Here is a 23,983-nt window from a genome sequence, read left to right on the forward strand (position 1 = left end):
TCTACACCCAATTGATCCCAGGTAAATATGGTATATATTAAAAAGGAAATGTTCAGCGCTATACAAAGCAACTATTAAAGGGCAAACCCTGTGTAGTATTATGATGAATTACTAATTACCACATTGTCATTTTTATCATGACAATTATAATTATCTATTCATGACAAAAACCCTGTAAATGTAAGAGTACCATCACGCAATACAACCATTGCAATTCACAAAGTATTAAATACATTACTGTTTACGACCTTTATAACCTTGATATGATACTATCAATGTTTATATTCCTCCCACATATCATTTTCACAACAGTTAACCAGGTTTATCTTTAATTGCGTCGTTTATTTTCGCAGTCAAAACCACATTTTTCAAGGTTTTTGTTTATAATCTCGTTAACGTCTCACGCGCAGTATCGCCGTGTCCTTTGGTCTGACAAAACACTTTTATTTCATTTTGGCCAGAAAACATTCACGATGAATAAAACATTAAAGGCGAATGAAAGATCATCATGTTTGGTTGGCAAAAAAGAAACCCGACAGAATCTGTCCTGGTCAATTAAATTGATGCTTTTATTACATTCATCATTATTATTTACTCTTTCAATGAAGACATTTATTTATTTTAACTCAAACTCAAATATTATAGTTAAACTTCAAATCCTATTGTAAATATCATGTTCACTGAGAAATAGATAATGACAATATTGTTTTGAGGCGATGTATCACAAATTAAATGCGAACAGATCCGATGCTTATGCAGGGATCCATGCAAATGTTTAATGCAGATGAGTGGATTAGTATTAAATTACACCAGTGGTGTATCCATAGTACTCGATACTATAGCACTCGTAAATGATTCGAAATGTTAAAACATCACGATTGGTCGTTTCTGTATCACTTAAAATAAAAAAAAGTAGTCCTCATAAAGCCCATCAGTTTATCCCAGTTTTTGTAGCGTTAAACAGACAGTAAAAATTGCAATCCTTTGGATAGGACGCTAGTTTATCGCAAAGTACTTTTCACGAGATCTAACAGACCCAGATGCCCAATCACTTCTTGTTGGAGGGGGGAGGGGGGGGGAGGTAGGGGGGAGTACCAGCAAAAATTTCAACTGCACCTAGAGAAAGCACATAGCCACCCTATACCACGAACCACTTTTAAAATAACCGTCCATCAGAAATCTCCTATGGGAAGACATCGACTTCACAAGCTTCAACTTCAAAGCAATTGACATCGATGAAGTAAAGTGTAAAGTATACACTTTGAAACCACAAACTCCATGTCAACGTAGGAAAAATAACGATAAGTAACGAATTGTAAACTTCAAATACTTGAACGAGGACAGATTTTGCAGACGTTTCGGGTTTCCCCTTTATCAACAAAACACGATGAATGAAACAGTAAGGACGAATTGTCCTTAGTGATTTATTCATTGTTTATTGGTTGGTGTTACTTATCGTTATTTTTCCCCTTCGAGCTTCAAGCAGCAACATTTCCATCATGTCAAAGCAGAGAATACAGACATAATGCTTTTATCGAAGGAGAAAAATGGCAAAAAAACGAAAAAGGTGGTATCAATGCTTGGGATATCCAGAGAATAAAAGAACTCTCCACGATTAGTGCCCTAAACAGATTGAAACAAATATGAATAAGAAAAGACAAAATAATAATTGCCACAAAGGTAAAGATCTAACTGGCTCTGTCAAATCTTTTCTCATTTACGATTGTATTTTTGATCACAAAAATGTTAAATCAAGCCCATAAATGCTCTCGGCTATCAGATCTGCAAATAAGTGCACGCCTTTGTCCATCCTTGGTGATTTGGTGGCATGACACTCGAATGGCAGCCTGCAGGCCCGTGCTTCGTTTTCCGCTGTTGAAAAAGTGTACGCTTGTCTTTGTCAACAGAAAAGTCTTAGATCCGTCGTACAGAGCCGTGTCTTCTCTTCCAAAAGGAGCCCCGATAGTTCAGTTAGTAGAGCACTCGCTTCACAATTAAAGGGACCGAGATCGATCCCGGGTGCAGTCGAGATGTTTTTCTGACCCCCCTGTCCACCCATCAATGATGGGTAGCTGGGTCTATTAGATCTGGCGGAAAGTACATTGCGATAGAATAACGTCCTATCCCAAGGGTAGCAAGCAATTGCTATTGTCCGTTTCACGATATAGAAACCGGGATAAACTCCGGGTCCATGTGTCTAGTGGCTCTTAAGGACATAAAAGGTACTCCTGATGGCTTGCAATCTCAAAGTCCCATTTGTTACCCACCGCATCAAACTGGTATTATTTATTTTAGAATGAATAGGATAAAGAAAACCACACAACAAACCAAACCCATGTAACACACTGTCCTGACGATGGTCACAAGGCCTGAAACATCGATGTAGACTGACTCTAACATCGTGGTAAATATTACACTTACAATAATAATATTTATCATAAATATATATGTATTTTGTGTTTACTTGAAAAGCGCCAAAGGCCGTAACGTCGTTTGTTTTGTGTTGTTCATTCATAAGTCAGATTTACTCCCTTTATCTTTATCTCCATTTTATTGACCCATTTAGGCGCCTTTCGTTATTCCTTTTTTTTTAACACGATGGATCATATTGAGTGTATATTGCGCCAAATAAAAAAACCTCAAGGTCTTTAAAAATATTTTTTAAACATAGAATGCTGTCTTAGTTAATAACTATCATCACGACAATACCACCCACAACTACCATCCAACCACTAACTGCATCGGCAACAACATCAACATCAATAGCAATAAGAACAACATGAACAGTATCATCAACATAAATAACAAATACACTCCTACTCTATCGGTACTACCAGCAACAGTATTAGTATTTCTATTAATAGCAGCGCACTCCAGGAGAAATTTGTGAGCAAGCGAAAACTGGAATCTCGCGGCCTGTGAGTCGTCGCAGAGTTGAGTTAATAGATAGCCCTGGTGTCTGGTGACAGCGGTGACTCATCGCCTGACCTCACATCCAGCTACTGTCACACATGCCAGACATGTGACACACACCAACACACACACGTAAACACACACACCTTCTCTTCTATGCTCACACAGAAAATGAATCCACAAACACACACACTCACACACACACACACACACACACACACACACATTTAGGTATATTTGAATACACAAACACGATACAATAGCTTTCTACCGTGAACACATGTTGGCACGCGCGTATGATAGACTCGCACGTGCATTAATACGTAAAACAACCCGTCCTATCCACATCAATGTTATGATCAAGTAGTGAATGAGATATAGATGATACCAACAATGGAGTCAAATAAAAATAAAAACTATTCAAAGTGCTGTGCAATCGTGTGTTTGTCATCAACGCTGTAATTATTTACTAACGTTACACTCACTATCCGTGATAATTTTATTCAATAAAGGTATGTATTGTGTAGCTAATTCATTTTTCTTTAAATATTCCAAATCAACTTATCCAATACCAATTCTATAGACGTCTATATTTACTTTTATCTTTTTATTATTTTTTTTTTCAATTGTGCTCAGTCCTAAAAAAGACAAAGCAAGGCCATTTCATGACGAGTAGTTTGTCATCATGAGTAATAAGTTGAATCACGGGATGTTTTAAAGTTAGTCACTATTTCACCTTGGACCTTCCTCATAAAGGGTACATTACTAAAGTGTATTATTAGTAATACACCAATATTTTTCACAATAGAGAGTTATTACAATTTAAGTGAATGGAAACTTCACTTTAAAATTCTTTTTAAAATGCAGTGGCACGATTTCTGTTGATCTCTCATGTGATGGTGCCTAGTTCATCCCGATTGCTTGTCTATTTTAATATTATGTCCTACTATTTATTTGTCTCCTTGCCAATCGGTCCATCTGTCTCTTTATCTATGCCTGTTTGTCTATCCATCTTTTATAAGTCTATTTATCTCCTCATTTATTTATCTATCAATATACCATCTTCTGTTTACATCTGTCAGATCATTTACTTATTCATTCATGTATTCATAGCGTTACCTGAATATATCATGTTTCTTTTCGAGTGTAAACCTTTACAACTGGCTGCACACAGTGAATAATCAACACACGGTCAATTAAGCTCGCTGATGCATACCAACATCTAAAGTCAGAAAAAAAAGAAAAGATCAGTTTAATGCAAACGTGATACTCTTTGACAAAAAACAATTGGAAATAATATTTAAGGTTTTCTCTTGTTCAAGAAAATGAAAGAACAAAGAGTGCGGCATAAGGTGGCACGAGTGTCTTTACTTTCAACCGTAATTTTATACAAAGAGAGAGAAGAGAGTTAGAAAGAGAAAGAGAGAGAGAGAGATAGATGGATAGATAGATAGATAGATAGATAGAGAGATAGATAGATAGATAGATAGATAGATAGATAGATAGATAGATAGAGAGGGAGAGTAAGATAGAGTGTGTGTGTGTGTGTGTGAGAGAGAGAGAGAGAGAGAGAGAAAGAGAGAGTGCGGGGGGGGGGGGGGGGTCAATCTACACAATTAAGTTTACCTGAGATTTCAAAGAAGACGGTAATTGAGGTAAAAGTTTTCTTGCCAAAATGAAAAAGCATAATATGTTTTGTACGACAGCACACAATCTTTGTGAAGACTTTTATTCGATTGCATTTTTGATGGATTTTTAAAAAGTAATATCTTTAAAACACCAAACACTACATAAACATAAGGATACGATTGCAATGACTATAAAATGTAGGATCTAAACTAGCTATAATAATTCATTCATCAATATATCGATCTAACTGCCTATGGTTTCCATTGTAATTTAAATGATTTAATAATATACTATGCATTCAACTGTTTTCTGTATGTGACTTGATTTATTTACGTCTATTTCTCTGTCCTATAATGTCTACATGCCAATGTAGCAGCATCGTGGAGCATATCATAGTCAGCGTTAACTTATTGACTGACACCGTAGCCATCGTTATAGCCTGACACTGAAATCCAAAAGGACTGGCAGTTTGACGTCATTATTTGGTTTTTGCACCGCCTAGTAAGTTGTCGCCTAGTAAGTTGTCGTTAGTAGAGCTCATGGAAACAAGTTATTTCATTGGTTGAACTATTGAATACAACTCACGATTTGTTTTCTTTTGTGGCAAAAGACTGGCATTTTGACGTCATTTTTTGGTCAGTGTCAAGCCATAACTTTACGAAGGCCACGCTGACACTGACCAAAATATTACGTCAAAATGCGTCTTTGGCCACAAAAGAAAACAAATCGTGAGTTGTATTCAATAGTTCAACCAATGGGACCGCTTGTTTCCATGAGCACTACTAACGACAACTCACTAGGCGGTGCAAAAACCAAATAATGACGTCAAACTGCCAGTCCCTTGGATTTCTATGTCAGGCTCTAATATAACGATGGCTACGCTATAACTTAACGATGGGTATGCTAGAAACCTCTAGACATAGTTTGACGTCACTTTATAGGTTTGTGTGGCGTCTAGTGAGTTGTCGTTAGTAGAGCTCAAGGAAACAAGTGATTCAATTGGTTGGACTATTGAATACAACTCACGATTTGTTTTTTCTTTTGTGGCCAAAGACTTGTCATTTGACTTCATTTTTTGGTCAGTGTCAGGCTATAAATTTACGATAGCTACGAGCACATTGAGGATAGTCAAACCTAAGAACGCGATATATAAGTAATGTATATGTTGGTTAAATGTAATTATGTGTATGGCATCATTGTCCACTTAATTTTATTTTATTACCGCGTGAAGTTAGCGAGATCTTTGTATAATGTTGTTATTACTGGTGTGTCTGACAATACGCTCACTCTTGAAGCAATATTTCTGATTGCAACAGATGCCATCGATCTAATCGAGCATTCAAGTACCGTTATCAGCTCTCATTACATTATCATCATAAGTTTGACTGCTATCTTTTGGAATTGTTTCATCAATTTCGTAAGGATAGAAATCTTGAGATTTTTAGCACTCGATTTTCATTAGACCCATCAGATCAATCAATTTTAAGGCAAACGAATGAATTTTCTTGGCAATATTCTGAGAACTTAATTTTTCCACCAACAAAACAATTTCTCACCTTTCTGGGATCGAAGCACACAAATTGTAAGCTAAATTCGTCCTTACCTGGCACCTATGAAATTGATCTGATTGCAGAATGAATTACCCACAGAACGGAATTAATCCCAATTTCTCTCGAGTAGAACGTAAAGATAGAAACCTTTTACACACACCTTTCAAATAACAAATTTCCAGGTACTTTCAGTCAGCTCCAGTGTTTATCCAATTACCAAATCTGACGAAATAACGGAGGGAAAAGAATAGAATAACAAAACTCTGAATACCTATTTATTGGAAACAGGTTCGTCTAGTATTGACTGAGAGCTGTACTGATCGAGTTATCGGGTCAAAAATAAAATAATATTATCGAGTTGTCTTAAAAATGAGTCGTATATTTTAAACCCTACAACCAATATTAATAGAATCGTAGTCTATACACATACGTATATTTAATGCGTTGTTAAAAAATCAGCTCATTTAATTGAAAACAAAGATGTGAGCGAAATTCTAGTAAAATACGCGAAACAATCCAATATCAAAGACGAAATGATTTGAGTAAATTCCACTGACACAATTTAGTGTTTTAAATGGTCAGTCAATCCACCGTTTTCTTGGATGACTTTCCTTAATCTTTTCTTCCAAACCGAAATCGATTTTCTAATCTCATTATCAGTGATCTGCTCCCAACATTCTTGAATCCTTTCCTTTATGGTCAGTAACAAGCGTTGTCTGTTGCCTGTATAATTTTTCTGTCAACGAATTCCAAATGAATGCAATAATAATCCACAGGCTTCAAGTTCGGCGATTAGGCTGACCATTGTTTGTATATTATGTACTTAACTTTCCTGGCTTCGAAAGAGGATGCAATTATGACCTAACTTCTAACTTTCTGGCCACGACGCCATCTCCTGTGAACTGGTAGAGAAGCTACCTGGGTTATCTACCAGTTACAGGAGACATAGGGTGTCAGCCATATAGGGTGTCAGCCATTAGGACATGTCTTACCGTTGACCGCGTGTGCACTTGTACTCACTCACTCGCTCAGTCAATCTTCTCTGGATCGGTCTGAGGGCACTAGAGACGATGTAAGGGATCTCCACATTATCCTGTCAGCTGCTATCTTGGGGCCACACGAGGGCACGGCCTCTCTGCATTAGTTCCCTGTCTATGGTAGGTCTTCGTGTCTCATTGGGACAGCCTCGCTTGCACTTTCCTTGGGGTGTCCATCGCAAAGCTTTCCTTGTCAGTGTTCTATCAGGTCTACGACAGATATGCCGCAACCATTACTATCTTCTCCCTTTTTAAGGGGGATCAGTAGTAAAATGCTACATTGTATCTTAACCACTGCTTTCCTACAATTTGCATTCACGAGTACTCAATTGCTCCTCTTTAACTTTAGGATAAGCCACCATGATGCATTATTTGAAAAAAAAATTAAATATTGCGCAATATGTTGAGGCGACCATCTTGAATTTAGTTTATTCTTAGAACAGCCGCAACAGCCTCAGTTTTGTTCATAGAGCTACTAATGTTGGTATGTTTATTTAGAATGGCAATGTCTACAAAGTGACCGAGTAGAATTCTGATATCTTGAAATAAATCTGATTTTAGCCCACGGGCGGTGAGCGAAAAGAGTAATAGCATTGCAAAAAGAAATTTTGCCAATAATTGGAAACGCTTAGTTCTATATCTTAAGGAGAAAATGAGATATCAAAAATTCCTTTCGTCATTTTGTAGATAATGATAATAACAATAATGTAATTTATTCATTTAGCGCCTGTCTCAAAATAGCTCTAGGCTCACAATATACATGTCATGCAATATATATCACTTTTTTTTAAAACACACAAAAAACACATGCTTTGATTATTTTCTGCAACTTTCAAATCTGTAGATGAAATGTGTAGTATATGAATGTTCCTGTGAATTATTTATCAAAATTTCAAAGACAAGATAATTAATCACATCATGCATTAAATGAGTGCATTTAATGTGATAAAAACTCCTTATAGAATGATTTTTGAGATATTAAATTAACCAAAAATGCCCATTTCCCAAAAAATGGGAAAAATCATTTTTTCGGTAATTTTTTACTACTGTTCCCACTTGTATATGTTGTGGTAAAGATCCGGACGACGCCAAACATCAGCTGATGAAACACTACATCGTGTCGAGACTGTTGGGAAGTTTCAGGAATTCATGAGTTTTGGGAGAGAATTTGCGGGCAAGATAGGCAGGGCTAAATTGTTTGTGGAATAAGCAACGGAAGCTGGTGTCAGGCTTGAGTAAAGTGGTTCACGTGGTTTAGACAGTCGATTATTGGCTTGTCGCATTTTTTCTAATATGGTATCAAATTCACGGATGTCTTGAATTTGGATAAGGGGACTTTTATATATCTTAATGCTAATGTGTGATGATATTTATTGTTCAGCAATAAAAAATTAAGTAAATTAACGTGTCCTAAATCGTCAAGCTGGTGTTGAGTTTTAAGCCAAAGCGAATGAAATTATGACATTTAGGTTTTTATAATCTCTCTACTATAACTCTCAAAACTCTATTATAACTCATATTTTAGAAGTCTGGTTTACATTTCAATTTAAAGCATTAGGTTTATACCATCATACTAAAACGTTTTAAGAATATTACAAAGCCCATAGATACTCGGAGATGACCTTATCTTGTAGTTAAATAAATAGGTACGAAAATAAAGGACAAAATAATTATAACATAAAATTAAATATCTCAATGTGGAATTTATGTTCAACTATTCGGAAAAAGACCGAAATGACGAAATGTCATCCACATTGTACCACCACCAAGCGAGCATCGGAGTTTGGTGTCTTGTTCAAGGAAAATATGAGATACTAGGTAAGCCCTGGGCATGGATTTTACGTTATTGTCATTTTCTCTCAGTAACAACGAATGTCAAAATGGCTCGATACAAAAGGTTCTTCATCCCCTCAACTCTTTCCTTTTATCCACCCACTCCCCCACTCTCTCTCTCTCTCTCTCTCTCTCTCTATATATATATATATATATATATATATATATATATATATATGTATATATATATATAACTACCTATCTATTCATCTATCTATCTATCTATCTTCCTCCTCCACCTCCTCCTCCTCACACTTACTCTCTCTCTCTCTCTCTCTCTCTCTCTCTCTCTCTCTCTCTCTCTCTAATATTCTATCTTTTGCTTGTTTTTCATTTCCCACTATTTATCTCTCTTTCTCCACCACTAACACCTTCCATTCGCCCCCCCCTCTCTCTCTCTCTCTCTCTCTCTCTCTCTCTCTCTCTTTCTTTTTCTTTCTCTCTACCCCTCTCTCTCTACCTCTCTCTCTCTCTCTCTCTCTCTCTCTCACACACACACACACTCACGATAATAATATATTTATGCCTCCATTAATTTAAAGTACCTTCTAAAATTCCCTACAAAATCAAATTTTGCCATTATAATATCATTGCCGTCATCATCACCAATAAATGTCAAAATGAGTCAGTGTCAGCAATCCCTAGGACGGTGTAAAATCGTGTGTGATAAACATTGAGTTTCAAATCAGGAATTTCCCATACAACTCACATACAAAAGCACACGCAAACTCACGGAGGCCTCTGACATAGCGCACACTGGCTATCGATTTGCTATGCGTAAAGGGGGGGTAATCGAATGTGACCGGCAAATCCAAGACACACACACACACACACATACACTCAACACACACACAAAGATGCCCTTACACATATTTACACTTTCACACACGCACACACACACATACACACACACTTGTACATGTTAACAAACACATAAACAAGCATAATCACACACATTTTCTCACACAACTCACTCATGTACACAAACTTACACACACACACACACGCGCGCGCACACACACATACACAAACACGCACGCACACACACACACACACACACATGTACACAAAACAAGCGGGATGTTGCCGACAGTAATAATTCGTTGTTGAGTAGTGTGACGAATGGATCAGATTGCGTGGTAATGTTAGTTATAGGATAGAGTATTTATTAAATCCATAATTGTGTGGGGGGAGATGGCCTGGTTGCGATAGTTATGCATGTCATAATTCCATCAATACAGTCCCTTGTGCATCGATATTTCTATTACGACCTAATTTCGTGATTTGATCTGATTTTTCATTCTCGCTACAAGTCAAGTAGCTACGGGTACCTGTCGCTTTCATGCTTATCACAACGTTTGAATCCCGGGATTGAAAGTTTTGCCAAGATGAGAGTCATTTAAATCCATCGATATTTGAAGGACGAGTGTTGTGGCCAAATTGTTGTACGTGTCTTGCCAGAGTACGCAGTTAACTGGTTAATGACAAAAGGTTTTTTTCTCTGCTTTCCCTGGAACGGAAATATTATTTGGAAATCGGTCTTGTTATTGTGTAAGTGTAAGTATCTTGCTACCGCTTTTCAACATTTCAACTTCTTATTTGTGAGAATTTTAAATTGACATTAAATTTTTATGATAGAATCTACCCCCCCCCCCCTCTCTCTCTCTCTCTCTCTCTCTCTATCTCTCTCTCTCTCTCTCTCTCTCTCTCTCTCTATATATATATATATATATATATATATATATACATGTGTGTGTGTGTGTGTGTTTGTGTGTGCGTGTGAGTGTGTGTGGTTTTATTGACGTTTAATATACTGTTGATCGGGCAGCGAATGGGGAAGTGTCATATACCTTTTTTAAAAACAATTACTGTCTCTCCCCCCCCCCCCCCTCTTCTCTCTCTCTCTCTCTCTCTCTCTCTCCCTGTGTGTGTGTGTGTGTGTGTGTGTCTAAGCTCCATTCATTATCCCATCCTTTCTTAATGTAATAGATATTATCTCATTCGAATAACAGAGCGCCTTGACTCGTTTTTTTTAACGTTTTTTTTTCTCCGCCATGTAATATAAGGCTCTTCTTCATCATGTCGTATTTGCACTGTTTAATTTGCCACTGTCATATTTATTTGTTACTTCATTTTCAAATACTGAAATTATCTGAGCCAGCGAGAAGCAGATCAATAAGAATGGTTTGTTTTGTAACCAACAACATTGGGAAAACGTTTGACTTGAGGATGAACATGTTAATCTTTTATTTTATTATGTTATTTTGAATCCATACTTTCCATTTTCTATCTACATTTTGAAAATATTTTAAGAATTCAATGTTCAGGAGTTATAAAGTCCATAGTATCCACTTGCCGCCTATTCACCCACTCATCAATCCATCCGTATATCCATTGTTCCACCCATCAATCCATCGATCACTCCATACATTTAAAGTCAAACCATCAATCTATTAACCCATCAACTAATCTATCCACCAATGCGCTCATATATCCATTGCTTAATCATAACTCTATCCAGGTATCCATTCATCAGTTCTCTTCATACGTCAATATGTTATACCCAAAAATCCCATTCATTTTGTAATTGATTATTCGAGGGATTTTTGGGGTGGATTTCATTTTATTTTTAATTTTATTTTTTTTTGTTTTGGTATTTTTTCTTTCTGGCTTTGTCTGGCACTGTTGCATACACACATTTTTCGATCTTTATCCGTGACTACCAGTGCCTACTCTCTAATTTCTCAATTTGATATTGATGTTAAGCTTGTTCATGATTCCCAACCCCATGTCGTTTATTCGTCTCAAAGTGGTATTATGGCGATACTTAACATTGAATTGATAATATACCCGACGTCACATAGTTGAAGGACTGACAACCGAAAGGCTTGATTTAACATTGTTGTAATTGACAATATTTTGCCTTGGTTAGTGAGAATGCCCATTGCAACATTGAGCGCAAGACAATTTTGGTTAGCAGACCTGCAAATATGTAAATGTCGAGTAGACCCTTTGGTTTTGAGTGAAACCCGATTTTACTATAGCTTAATAAAAAATAGATAAATAAATTTTAAAATTTTAAAATAATTACAAGGCGTCCCTATTTTCCTTTGTAAAAACAAAACAAAACGTAACAGTTTAATTAAGGATATTTTCTTTCTATGGCACCCACTCTCTCTCTCTCTCTCTCTCTCTCTCTCTCTCTCTCTCTCTCTTTGTATATATATATATATATATATATATATATATATATATATATTATATATATATAAATTATCTCTAGGTCGATGCTTTTATTTATCCATTTCTCTTTCTATTTATATATCTATCTGCCCACCTTTCAATCCATTCGTCATAATGGATCCAAATATCCATCATGTCCCCCAGGTGTTGTCATCAAATATCCTCCTACACCTCCCACTCGCGACTCAAACTGATTATCACAAACGTAAGATAGTGCTCACGATTACTGCCACATGGGAATCACACACATTTCTTATCTGTCTATCTATCTATCTATCTATCCGTCCATCTATCTATCTATCTATCTATATATCCATCCATCCGTCCGTCCGTCTGTCTGTCTGTCTGTCCGTCTGTCTGTTTGTCTTTCTGTCTGTCTGTCTGTCTGTCTGTCTGTTTATCTGTCTGTCTGTCTGTCTATATATATATATATATATATATATACCTATTTGTGCCTCTTTCGCAACTACGCGGACATTCAAATGCATATAATAATTTATAAGTAACTTAATCATATTTCCATAGCCAGAAGATCGAGAGGGTAACGTGAAAATGAAAGTCATGTGACTCGTTTCACTATTAACGTTTACCCTGTGTGTTGTATCGTTGTTAATTGTCTCAAATATAGAAGAAAACGCGCGCGCTCACACACACACACACACACACACACAATACTCACACATATACACACAAACATACAAACACACACACAATGCACACGTATGCACTCACAGGGAAGAAACAGATCAATAACACGCCCACACCAACACCAACACACGGTCTAATCAATGCAATCCTTCACCACCCACCGATAATCAAGATCATCGTCACTGCATAACTTCTTCCCTGGATTTCATGTCTTATAAGGGTTCTTTCTCTCTTTTATTTTACCTTTCAGCTAAACCAACGACTAACATGTTGATTGATTGACTGGTTGAATGATTTAATGTTGGAATAATTGACCAATTGATAATGATGATAAAATTTAATATCAGGTTATCACAATTGTAGCAAATTGAAAACGAAATGCATCTGTTTATGTTGTGTATATGTTTTCGCGAACGCGTGAGAGGAAGAGAGAGAGAGAGAGAGAGAGAGAGAGAGAGAGAGAGAGAGAGAGAGAGAGAGAGAGAGAGAGAGAGAAAGAACGGTAGGTAGAAGTGAAATATTTGTTCAATGTTATATAGATATTATATACCGTTATAGCAAGTGTAACTAAATGACAAATTGTCATATTTATGGACAATAAAGATCTATGATTATTTATTATTATTATTATTATTATTATTATTATTATTATTATTATTATTATTATTATTATTATCATTATTATCATTATTATTATTATTATTATTATTATTATTATTATTATTATCATCATCATCATTATTATTATTATTATCATTATTATTTATTATTATTATTATTATTATTATTATTATTATTATTATTATTATTGTCGTTGTTGTTGTTGTTGTTGTTATTATGCCGTCAAAGGACATTATGTTTTTCCATTTTGGCCAAAAATCCCTTTTCGTCATAAATCGATGGATTAACAAGAATCTCAATTTTCTAATCTTTAATTTGTTATCGTAACCAAATGTTTGTTGTTCTTGCTTTTGTTCTTGCTTTCTTTTTTATTTGTTGGTTTTTGTTTTGTTTTTTTGGTATTTGCTTGCATTTGTTTTATTTTGTTTGTTGTAGTTTTGTCGTTGTTGCTAACTTGTTCTGTCTAATTGGAAGTGATATAATTTCGCAAGGTCCCAAGTTTGATAGTTTTTGCCAAGATGAGGGTCATTTAAATCGATCGATATTCGAAGGACGAGTTTTCTGGCCATAATTTTAATACGTGTCTTTCCAGAGTACGGTAGTTAACTGGTTAATAGAGACAAAGAGTGAGGGAAGGAGATGTTATAATTCTTAAATGTTGTCCTGCCTTTATGTTGTTTCTGCCAAAGGCTAGTTTCCAAAATATGTGTACGTGTGTGTTTGCTTTGTTAATTTTTAAAGGCGATTAATGGACGGATTAAAAAAAAAAGTATTGTGTTATTGTCGAATCCGTCTTAAAAAAGAATTTAATACATAAATGAACATTATTAATTACTGTCGATTATTTCAATAGATTCTCAAGTGTCAATGTGCTTAGCTATACTTTGTAATTTGCTGCAGTGGTTCATGAGGAATAAAATAACTATTTATTTCTCCTTACAATTGACCTTTAAATCAGGCATCCTTTAGTACCAGCACGCAGAATGTCTGTCACTACCTATACTTCCATATTCTGAAATAACACAAAATGGCAATTTAGGGAGCAGGTACTGGTGTAAGATAAAAATCTGAAAAAATAATCTATGAAATAGTGCCAGGCAGAGCAAGAAAGAAAAATATACGAAAAATAATCCATCACCTAAAAAATCAGCCTGATCTTTATTTGAAAAAAAAAAAACACTCACTATTTAAGATTTTTGCCAGAAAACTTGTCATTGAAATATCGATCCAGCGCACGGCAGTATAGATAGATCGAAGATGACGTCACTCAGGCCTTTGTTATTGTTTTTGCCATCCGCGTTTGTGAGTTGTTCTCACTAAACTGTATAAACCAGACTATAAAAGTTCATGGTTACACAGAGTTTGCGTGTTGGTCCGTTATACTTCCGGATGGCAATGTTGTGAACTCCTTGGCCAAGCGCATTCTATCTATAGACTTAAGTGCCGAAACCAGAGATTTTTCATACAATCATTGTGATCCTTCTGGTCACTGACTGCGCTCAACACCGCGAGGTTTAGCTAGCTATAAGAGTAGACACTTTATCACTGAGCCAACGATGCTAGTCCCCCTTGCGCCCTATCAACTTAACAAGTATCTTAAGCAAGAACTTCAAACTGCTGTACTTTCCCAAAAGTTTCTATTTTTAAAACAATTTTGATTAAAAAACCATAGCTTAATCCATCGACCCATTGAAATTACCCTCAACATGTCAAATGTTTCAAACCTGAGGCTTGAAAAAGTCATAGGTTTGAGACTTTTGGACAAACTTGGGATCATTTCAAATAGAAAAGTGTGGCCGAACAGGGAAAGAAGTGTATAATTAGAGTACGAAACAAAGTCCCTGTGCTTTAAGAGGAGATACCACGCCTCCTTAGTACTTCCTGTTCTTTTAGAAGAGCTCTCCAATTACACGGTGATACATTACTACTCATGACTCATACATCACTCTCCATCCTCTATAGCACCCCTCCACCACTCTTCTATCACCCCCCCCCATCCCTGAACTACTATCCGCTTCATTTATCTTGTCAGCATTTTTCGCGTGCATCGCTTGATTTAATGTTATTGTTGTTAGGTCCTGGTGATTGTAGTCGCAGCAGCAGAATCGATGTGATGGCAATAATAACACGGATATTGAGGTTCTATTGGAGTTGACCATCGATAAATGGCACTACAACCACATCCACCACTTCCACTACAACCACTACCGTACTACGATTGTCCAGCTCCGTGTAACATTAATTGATGTTTCCATATAATGTGATTGCCCCTCAACATTTCCGTACTTGGATAAAACAGCCGCTTCGTCGTTTTGACCGGTTTTGACCGGAAAACCTCATTTTTCGATTAGTTGATTTGTCAAAATTGGCAAGTTGGAGGTTCTCTAAATTCATCAATGATATTGTTATTGTTGTTTTTGTTGTTATTGTTGCCAGAACCTGGTTATCGCAGTAGTGTTAAGTTGTAGCAATGTCAATGTGATGGCAATAACAACACAAATATTTTGTTTTTATTGTAGCTGACCATCATTAAGTAGCACCATCGCAAATCCATCACTGCCACCAGCACCAACATAACTACGACATCCATCACTACCACAAATAGATTGTCCAGTTCCATGTAACAATAATTGATTGCATTAATTGATGTTTCCACGAAATCTCATTACCATACTTCCCCATATTTGGACATAACACCCGGTTGATCGCATCAATTGAAAGTGAAATTGACATTTTTTTCCAATGGCATGGTCTTTGCTTCGTACTCAAAAGGTACCGAGTTCGGCTAGCCGACGCGCTGTGTGACCTTAAATAAGTCATCCTCCCTACGTCACATTACGCCGCTGCACTGCGGCTGACAGATTGGTTATTCCGTTTACTCTAGGATTAGACTCTAAAGACAACGTTATCCTTGACCAGAAAACGTCTTTTTGTCTCCCTCTCATACAACATTGTTTCATCCAGGCACTCATTTAACCCAAGAGTGTAGTGAAAAATGTGAGTAAATGGATTTTTCTAGGATTCAACTCGATCCCGAGACGTTATGGTTGAAAGGCCAAGTGTCAAACCACTAAACCAAAAGGCTGAACAAGTTATGATCACAGAAACTCGCGGTTAACAGCATTGTCTCTGTCCGGAAAAAAAATATTGTAAAATCGCCTAACAGGCGTCATGTCTCATCCTGCATGTTACGCGTTGCTGTTTGGCTGGGGACCCCTTGTAAATTGCTTTAAGCACATTTAGTGGATATTGCGCTATATAAAAGCTCAAGTAAGTAAGTGAGAGAGGAAGGGGTGCCCGGATGCCCTTGTGACATATGCATGATTTGAGAGCCAATCGAAAATGTATTCATACACTTATTTATATTTACGGATGCCGTGGCCGCGTAGATAAGGCATTTATTTACACCCAGAGGCCTCGAGTGTGAGCACAGCATCTCGTGGTTGTTTTTTTTTTCTTGAGCAAGGAATTAGCCACTTTAACTTTTACCTAAAGCCAAATTACCTCTTGAAATGAATAACTGACATTTTTAGTAACTTTAAAGATAGAAATTGTAAAAAGGGTGTTTAGAAAAACACATCAGCGAAAGGAGAACAATAGCAACAATCACCATCAACAATACAATCAACAACAAAAACAGAAGCGACAAAAACAGCAACAAGAAGAACAGCAAAAATGACCACCATTCCAATTATAACTCCCATCACCGACACAACCACAAGAACCATCACAACAACTATCACGAACAACCACGGGCATTACCAGTAATATATCCACCACCACCGCCACCACCACCACCAACCACGGGCTAGTTCCAAGCATTGATCGATGTTTTTATGCTATGTGATCGCAGTTCGATAGTCGATGAGATTTTCAACTGCTCTGCTAAGTTGTACAAAATATTACAAAACAACAAAAACATCAAACTGCTTCTTATAGGCCTAAACTTAGTTTCGGTTTCGCTTTTCTCTCTCTCTACTTTTTTTTTTTTTTGGATAGACTATATCAAAATCATATATAATTTTTCACATGTGCATAATTCATATTGATTATTTAGTAACAGTACAAACAATTACATTTGTATGAATCAACATATAGAAAGGCTACGCCGTCATCAAATTATTACACAAATGTGACTCAAAATGGCATGTCCAAAATAACTTCTAATAATAATAATAATAATAATAATAATAATAATAATAATAATAATAATAATAATAATGATAATAATAATAATAATAATAATAATAATAATAATAATAATATAATATATTTCTAATAATAATAATATAATAACTGAGACAGCGTGGCCTCAGCGGTACTTAGCTTGCTGCTTCGTACCCGGGGCGTGAATACCGCCGGTCTTGGGGCCTGAGCAGTCACTTACTTGCCCGCCTTTGCGGCCTGCACTGCGATAGGTCCTCGATATCAGTCTTCCCTTGGAATAGATCCTCAAGAAACGTTTCCCTTTATGGATTAATAAAGGGAAATTATTCATTATTCATTATATTATTCAATAATAATAATAATAATAATAATAATAATAATAATAATAATAATAATAATAATAATATGTCGTTTTTATATAGCGCCTTACCCCATATCTCAACTAAATCAAAGCGCCTAACTAACAGTAACGTGACAACTCTCACTCAAACATATACAACGTATTGATGAAGGAAATGAAGTTCATAATTTATAATCCAAAAATCAGAATTAGGACAATATTTTTTTTATAATCAAAAAATCAAAACACACTCTAGACAATGAAAGCGTTTACTTTAGCTCGAATTCCATCAATCAGGATTAAAATTATATTCTAAGCATCAGGTTCACAAAGACATAATACCGTTTTGAGACGATAGGCTACGAATTTACAGTCAACCCTGTTCATAGTGGTCACTTCAGATAATAGTGAAAGTGATTGTAAAGAGCAGGTAGTCGCTGATAGATATTTTAGAAAGCCAGTGAAAACCGGGATATCTAGCAACAATTTAATACATAATACATAATGTCCTAATATTGATTTTAATCTTTTCACGTTCCTGATCATCATCATTTTAACCATGGTCATCATAATTATCATCATCTTCACAGCCATCAACATCAGCAGCCTTCCTCCTTTTCCTCCACCTCCTCCTCACCATCATCATCATCATCATCATCATCATCATCACCATCATCAATAACAATAACCACAACAACAACAACAACAACAACAACATGACTACAGTTTCATTAACGCCTCCGTCAGTTATAATCTTCACGTCCATCATCATCGCGACCACCATGACAATTACCACTACCAGCAATAAAGCAATAAATAAAACAAAAAATATATTTTTAAAAACAACATCAGCTGCAGCAAAGACCCCTGTTTTAATTCCCACGAGAACAAAAACACCCAGCGATACCATCAACTTCCCTTCCGTCATTTATAATTCCTAATTCATCCCCTATCCATGCACCAGTCAGTCAAAATTATATTTCACATAGTCTTCAACAAATGAAATTAAGTTATATTTATATGAATATATCTTTCGATACCGACTTGTACTTAATAGCAGGTCTGATAACCGAACGCATTGACGGGATTGTTTTAACATTGTTGTAATGGACAATACTTTACGATGGTTTGAGAGTATTTCCATTCAACAATGAACCCAAAACAATTTGGATACACGTCGTTCTTTACAAATCCACATAAATTTATATGTATTTGCTCTTTGTCCCCCTTCAATTCTCTCTCTCTCTCTCTCTCTCTCTCTCTATCTATCTATATCTCTATCTATTTCTCTCTCTCTTTCTCTGTCTCTCTCTATCTATCATTTATCTATCTATCAATCTATCTCTTTCTTTCTCTCGTGTATCTCTTTCTCCCTTTCTCTTTCCCCCTTTCTTCCCTATTCTCCCTCCTCCATCCTCTCTCTCTCTCTCTCTCTCTCTCTCGCTCTCTCCCTTTCTATCTCTGTGCTCTCTCTCTCTCTCTCTCTCTCTCTCTGTGTGTGTGTGTGTGTGTGTGTGTGTATTTGTGAGCATGTGTGTCTGTGTGTATGTGGTCATGTGTGTGAATGTGTAAGTGTTTTGTTGAGTTTTTTGTTAAAACTCTGGTATTCAAAAATGCACACAAAAATGACTGATCATATAGTCTGGTCTACTGTTACTGACGAATTTTACTTGATTAATGCAATGCTTGCATTGAATGCGTGAGACTAGGAACTCCAATACTAATATTAGAATAAAGAGCCATCTGCAAGCAATTTAAGTATGACATTTGGATGAATATTTATAGTTAACAATTAACTATTTTTATTTGGATGTTATAGTAATAATAATGATAATAACATGAGTCTTTTTTCGACTTTTTCCACAGGGAGAAGAAGAGCCCCAACATTTAAAAGATTTGCAACCCGCCCCCGCGACTACTTCTGGAATCCAAGAGACTGCTGATGGAATTAGCAGCTCCACAAAACTCTTGAGAAGAAACGACGCAACTAGCACAGTTTTATCAGGAGTTCACGAAACAGTCGCTGATGTTGATGGTGACATTTTCAGCGCAGATCTTGCACAACAACCCTCCCAGCGTGTAGAGGTTGAAACAGAGAGACAAAATCTTCTACCTCAAGATTCAAATCAAAAAGGATCGGAGATTAGAGAAGCTATAACAGATTCTTCTCAGCAGAGCAATAGACCTGTTCAAGAAACTGCGAGAGGAGAGGAAAGCCGGGAAGATACAAGCCAGCAAGGCACTCCACGCCGGCGACACCGTGCTCGACCATTGTCTGACCCTGCTCCAGGAAGACACGCAAACCAAAGCCCTAGACATCAAACAACTCCAAGCAGAAAAGAAGAAAGGGAGGAAGAAAGAGACAAGAATGACGTACATGAAAATACTGCCCCTGTAAAAAGCAATGTCCCAACATCGAAATCTGCATCCAATGCGAGATCTGGGCTTTTGGCTGTCCGGTCATACTCACACGAGGAGGACAGAACTTCAGCACGGACCATACAAGAGCCTGAAATTAAATTTTCCCTGCACGATGCCCTCTTGAAGGAATTGGCAACTCATCCACGTTTGCAGGCGACAGCTGATCAACGTTCTGGGTTTGAACTTGAACTTGGAGCTATTCCCAGCAGACGAAGCGTAGAACACCGACAACGTGTAAGCCAGCCTGAACCTCCGCCACAACAAGAAAAACAGCTATCTATACTAAAACATCATGACCAGCAGCATTATAGTCATCATCAACAAATTCAATATTTAAATCATCAGCAACAACAACAGCAACTACAACAGTATCAACATCAACAGAAACTCCAACAGCAAAAGCCACAGCAACATTCTCATCACCTACAACATCAGCAGCAGCAATTACATCAACCTCACCATCAACAACAACAGCAACAATATCATCCTCATTACCAAGGTTATGAAAAGGATCCTGATCAACAGATTCTTCGCCAACAATTTACCCGCCGACATCCTCAACAGGCCCTCTCTGGGCCTGCACAAACTATACGCCATCACCAATCTCAACATATAACGCAACAGCAACAGCAACAACAGCAGCAGTACCCACTACATCAACAGCAGCAGCATCGTTATCAACCTTTACCTCAACATCAGAAAAGCATCCATTCCCCATACCACCCTCCGCCACTTCACCCATCTGTGCAATATCAACGAGCTCTTCATCACCATCAATATCAATATTTACAAAATTGGAAGGGTCCCACGGAGCGTTCTCATTCTCAATACGACAGAAACCAGCAACCCCTCGCATATGAACGGTCTCGTCAACGAAATATTCCATCCAGTTATAGCGTTGCCAGCGCCACATCAAGTGCCAGTACTAATACCTCATTCCTTCCGAGCAGCAGCGTAGCCTCCAATCTTGACCCCAGTACAGCTATCAAAGGAGCCTCTGCGAGCAGTGGTGTAGCAAGTGGGCCAATCTATGCAAATACAGTTGGCGTGGGCAGCCCTGCAGGGCTTAATATGGGGATAAAAAGTATGGAGGTGGAAGATGATAACTTTGTGGTGGAAAATGTTGAAATCATCAAACAACCAGGCCAAACGTTAGGGTTTTATATTCGAGAAGGAAATGGTTTTGATAGGACAGATGGTGTATTCATTTCAAGGATCCAGATTGGGACAGTTGCTCAGAGCAATGGCCTACTACATGTTGGTGACGAGATCATCACAGTCAACAACGTCAAAGTGGGGAATATGTCGTTGGACGATGTCGTCATTCTTATGTCCATCCCCAAGAAACTGGTGCTGACGATCAGGTCGAGAAGAAATAGCAGTAAAAACAAATCATGTCCCACTCTACCAATGACGGAAAAACAGGATCCACCCGTAGTGGTCTTGAAAAAAGGCAGATCCTCCTCTGCGTCTGCTTTAGAAATGACAGAAAAGTGCCCCGATATTTACGAGCCGGGTCAGACTTATTCGCAGTACCCTCTCCAGACTGCAGACTACGCTCCGCGTCGTGACAACTATCCAGAGAGACCTCCTTGTTACGCTAGTATTTTTATTTCTCCTCAACGAGCTGAGGCAAAGTTAGTAACAGACGACGGAATAGAGAGTAGTAATAATTCTAGTGATGGGTCACTGCCACGAAGTGTTGAGAGCAAGGAAAGGGCGTATCTGGGTCAAGAAGTGATTGATTCGTCAAATTCAGGGTATCTGAGCGTGACCAATCCAATCTACGATCAATTCCCTAGTGCGAATGACAGCAGAGAGTATATGAAATATCTCATACCAGATCACTTGGGAAAGAAATCGAGCGGCGGGCAAATGCCGAAATCACCGTCAAAACAAAGCGGGTCTTCCGGCCATGGCGGGGGAGCGTACTGGAATCGAACGGTCATGGAAAACCCGGGTTATATTGAGCCTCCTTATATGAACGTAGGTGCTTTGAGGGATGGCCTGTCTTCGATGCAACAGCAGCAGCAGCAGCAACAACAACAACAGCAATATCAGCAACAGCAGCATTATTTGCAACAGCAACAACAACAACAACATCATTCCCCACACCATCCTCAATCTCAGCAACATCCATCATCACATTCACTTTCCCAGCAGTATCATTTTTCACCACATCAACAGCATCATCAACAGCAACAGCAACAATCTCAGCCATCCAGCTACCCTCTTCACCAATCACACCACACTGGCGCATCTTCATCATCTTCATACTCTAGCTCGCAATATCTAGGCGGCTTGGCGGTTTCTCACGAAGAGCGGAGACGTCAGGAAAGGCTCCAGATGTTACTCAATTCTAAATCACGATATGGCAAACTTGTAAGGAGCCGATCTCCAGAGTGCTATAACTCAGACTCTGAATTAATGTTCACTCATCAACAGCCGGTCGACGGGCGTGGATTTGCCTCCGATTACGAGACATACGGAGGTGCTTTGAGCGACGACGAGCCAGTGTATTCCATACCCAGGATCCCCCCAAGCTCTTCCTCGGAGCTGGAAATGCTGCTCAAGAAGTTTAATTCACTGTCTCAAGAATTACAGCAGGAACAATCAAAGCTTCAACGTCAGCTGAGCACCCGAGACAAAACTGGAAGTAAGTAACGTTATTTAAATCTTTACAAGCCGAATTCGGCTTCAATCACATCTCATCGTTTTAACAAAGACAGCCATAATAACAAGAATTCCCATGACTATAAGAGTGTCATATAGATATTCGGAACCAGAATACTGATTTTGAGTACTCTTGAAATCCACCACATTCTGATATACCGGAGAAATGGAGAATAGAAAACACATGCCCTCGCATTGTAATCACTTACGTAACGGCTCTAAAACGCCCTCTGACAATTGGTCTGAATGTACCTATTGAGATCAAAAACGCATGAGAATTTTTATAGATAGTATGAAGTTGACGTCACTCGGGTTTTTGTTATAGTTATTGCTTTTTGCCATCGGGGTTTATGAGTAATTCTCACTAAACTGTATTATCCAGACTATAAAAGTTTAAGGTTACACATAATTTTGTGTGTTAGTGCGTTATACTTCCGGATGGCAATATTGTGAGGTGCTTAGTCAAGCGCAGACTATCTATAACTCAAAATCAACAATATGTGCTCGAGGCGGTTTACAATAGGTCCTAAGCCAAAAGTAACACGGAACATTTACGGCGAGACATAAGGCCCTTAAAACACTTAGCTGTTACCTGCCAGGTACTTATTTTAAAGCATAGCTGCTGCTGTTACCTGCCAGGTACTCATTTTTACACCTGAGTGTAGGGAAAATGTGAATAAATAACCTTTTCTATAGACTCAACTTCGCGTCGGAGTTCGATTATTTGCAGAGTACCTGCGTACCACATCATTTTGACCACAAAGTCATGAAGTTGACGATAAAACCATTTACATTGCACAGATTATACTTGATATGTTTAATATAGATTCACATAATAAGCATCAAGATATCTCAGACATAACACCAGTTTTAAGCCCTGGGTTACATATGACGCTTTTATGAGGTGG

At 37.6% G+C, this 23,983-nt stretch overlaps 1 protein-coding gene across 1 annotated transcript in view; it reads left to right on the plus strand.

Moving 5' to 3' along the window:
• Positions 1–23,983, plus strand: part of LOC144967073 (rho GTPase-activating protein 100F-like) — a 152,283-nt gene that overhangs the window by 99,634 nt on the left and 28,666 nt on the right. Inside the window, exon 3 of the mRNA XM_078903894.1 lies at positions 19,848–23,058. Within this exon, the coding sequence (XP_078760020.1) occupies positions 19,848–23,058 (3,211 nt within the window). The remainder of the gene's footprint in view (positions 1–19,847; positions 23,059–23,983) is intronic.

Source organism: Berghia stephanieae, chromosome 1 (genome assembly GCF_034508935.2).
Source record: "Berghia stephanieae isolate SIO BIC M18660-M18661 chromosome 1, UCSD_Bste_1.3, whole genome shotgun sequence".
Lineage (NCBI taxonomy): Eukaryota > Metazoa > Mollusca > Gastropoda > Nudibranchia > Aeolidiidae > Berghia > Berghia stephanieae.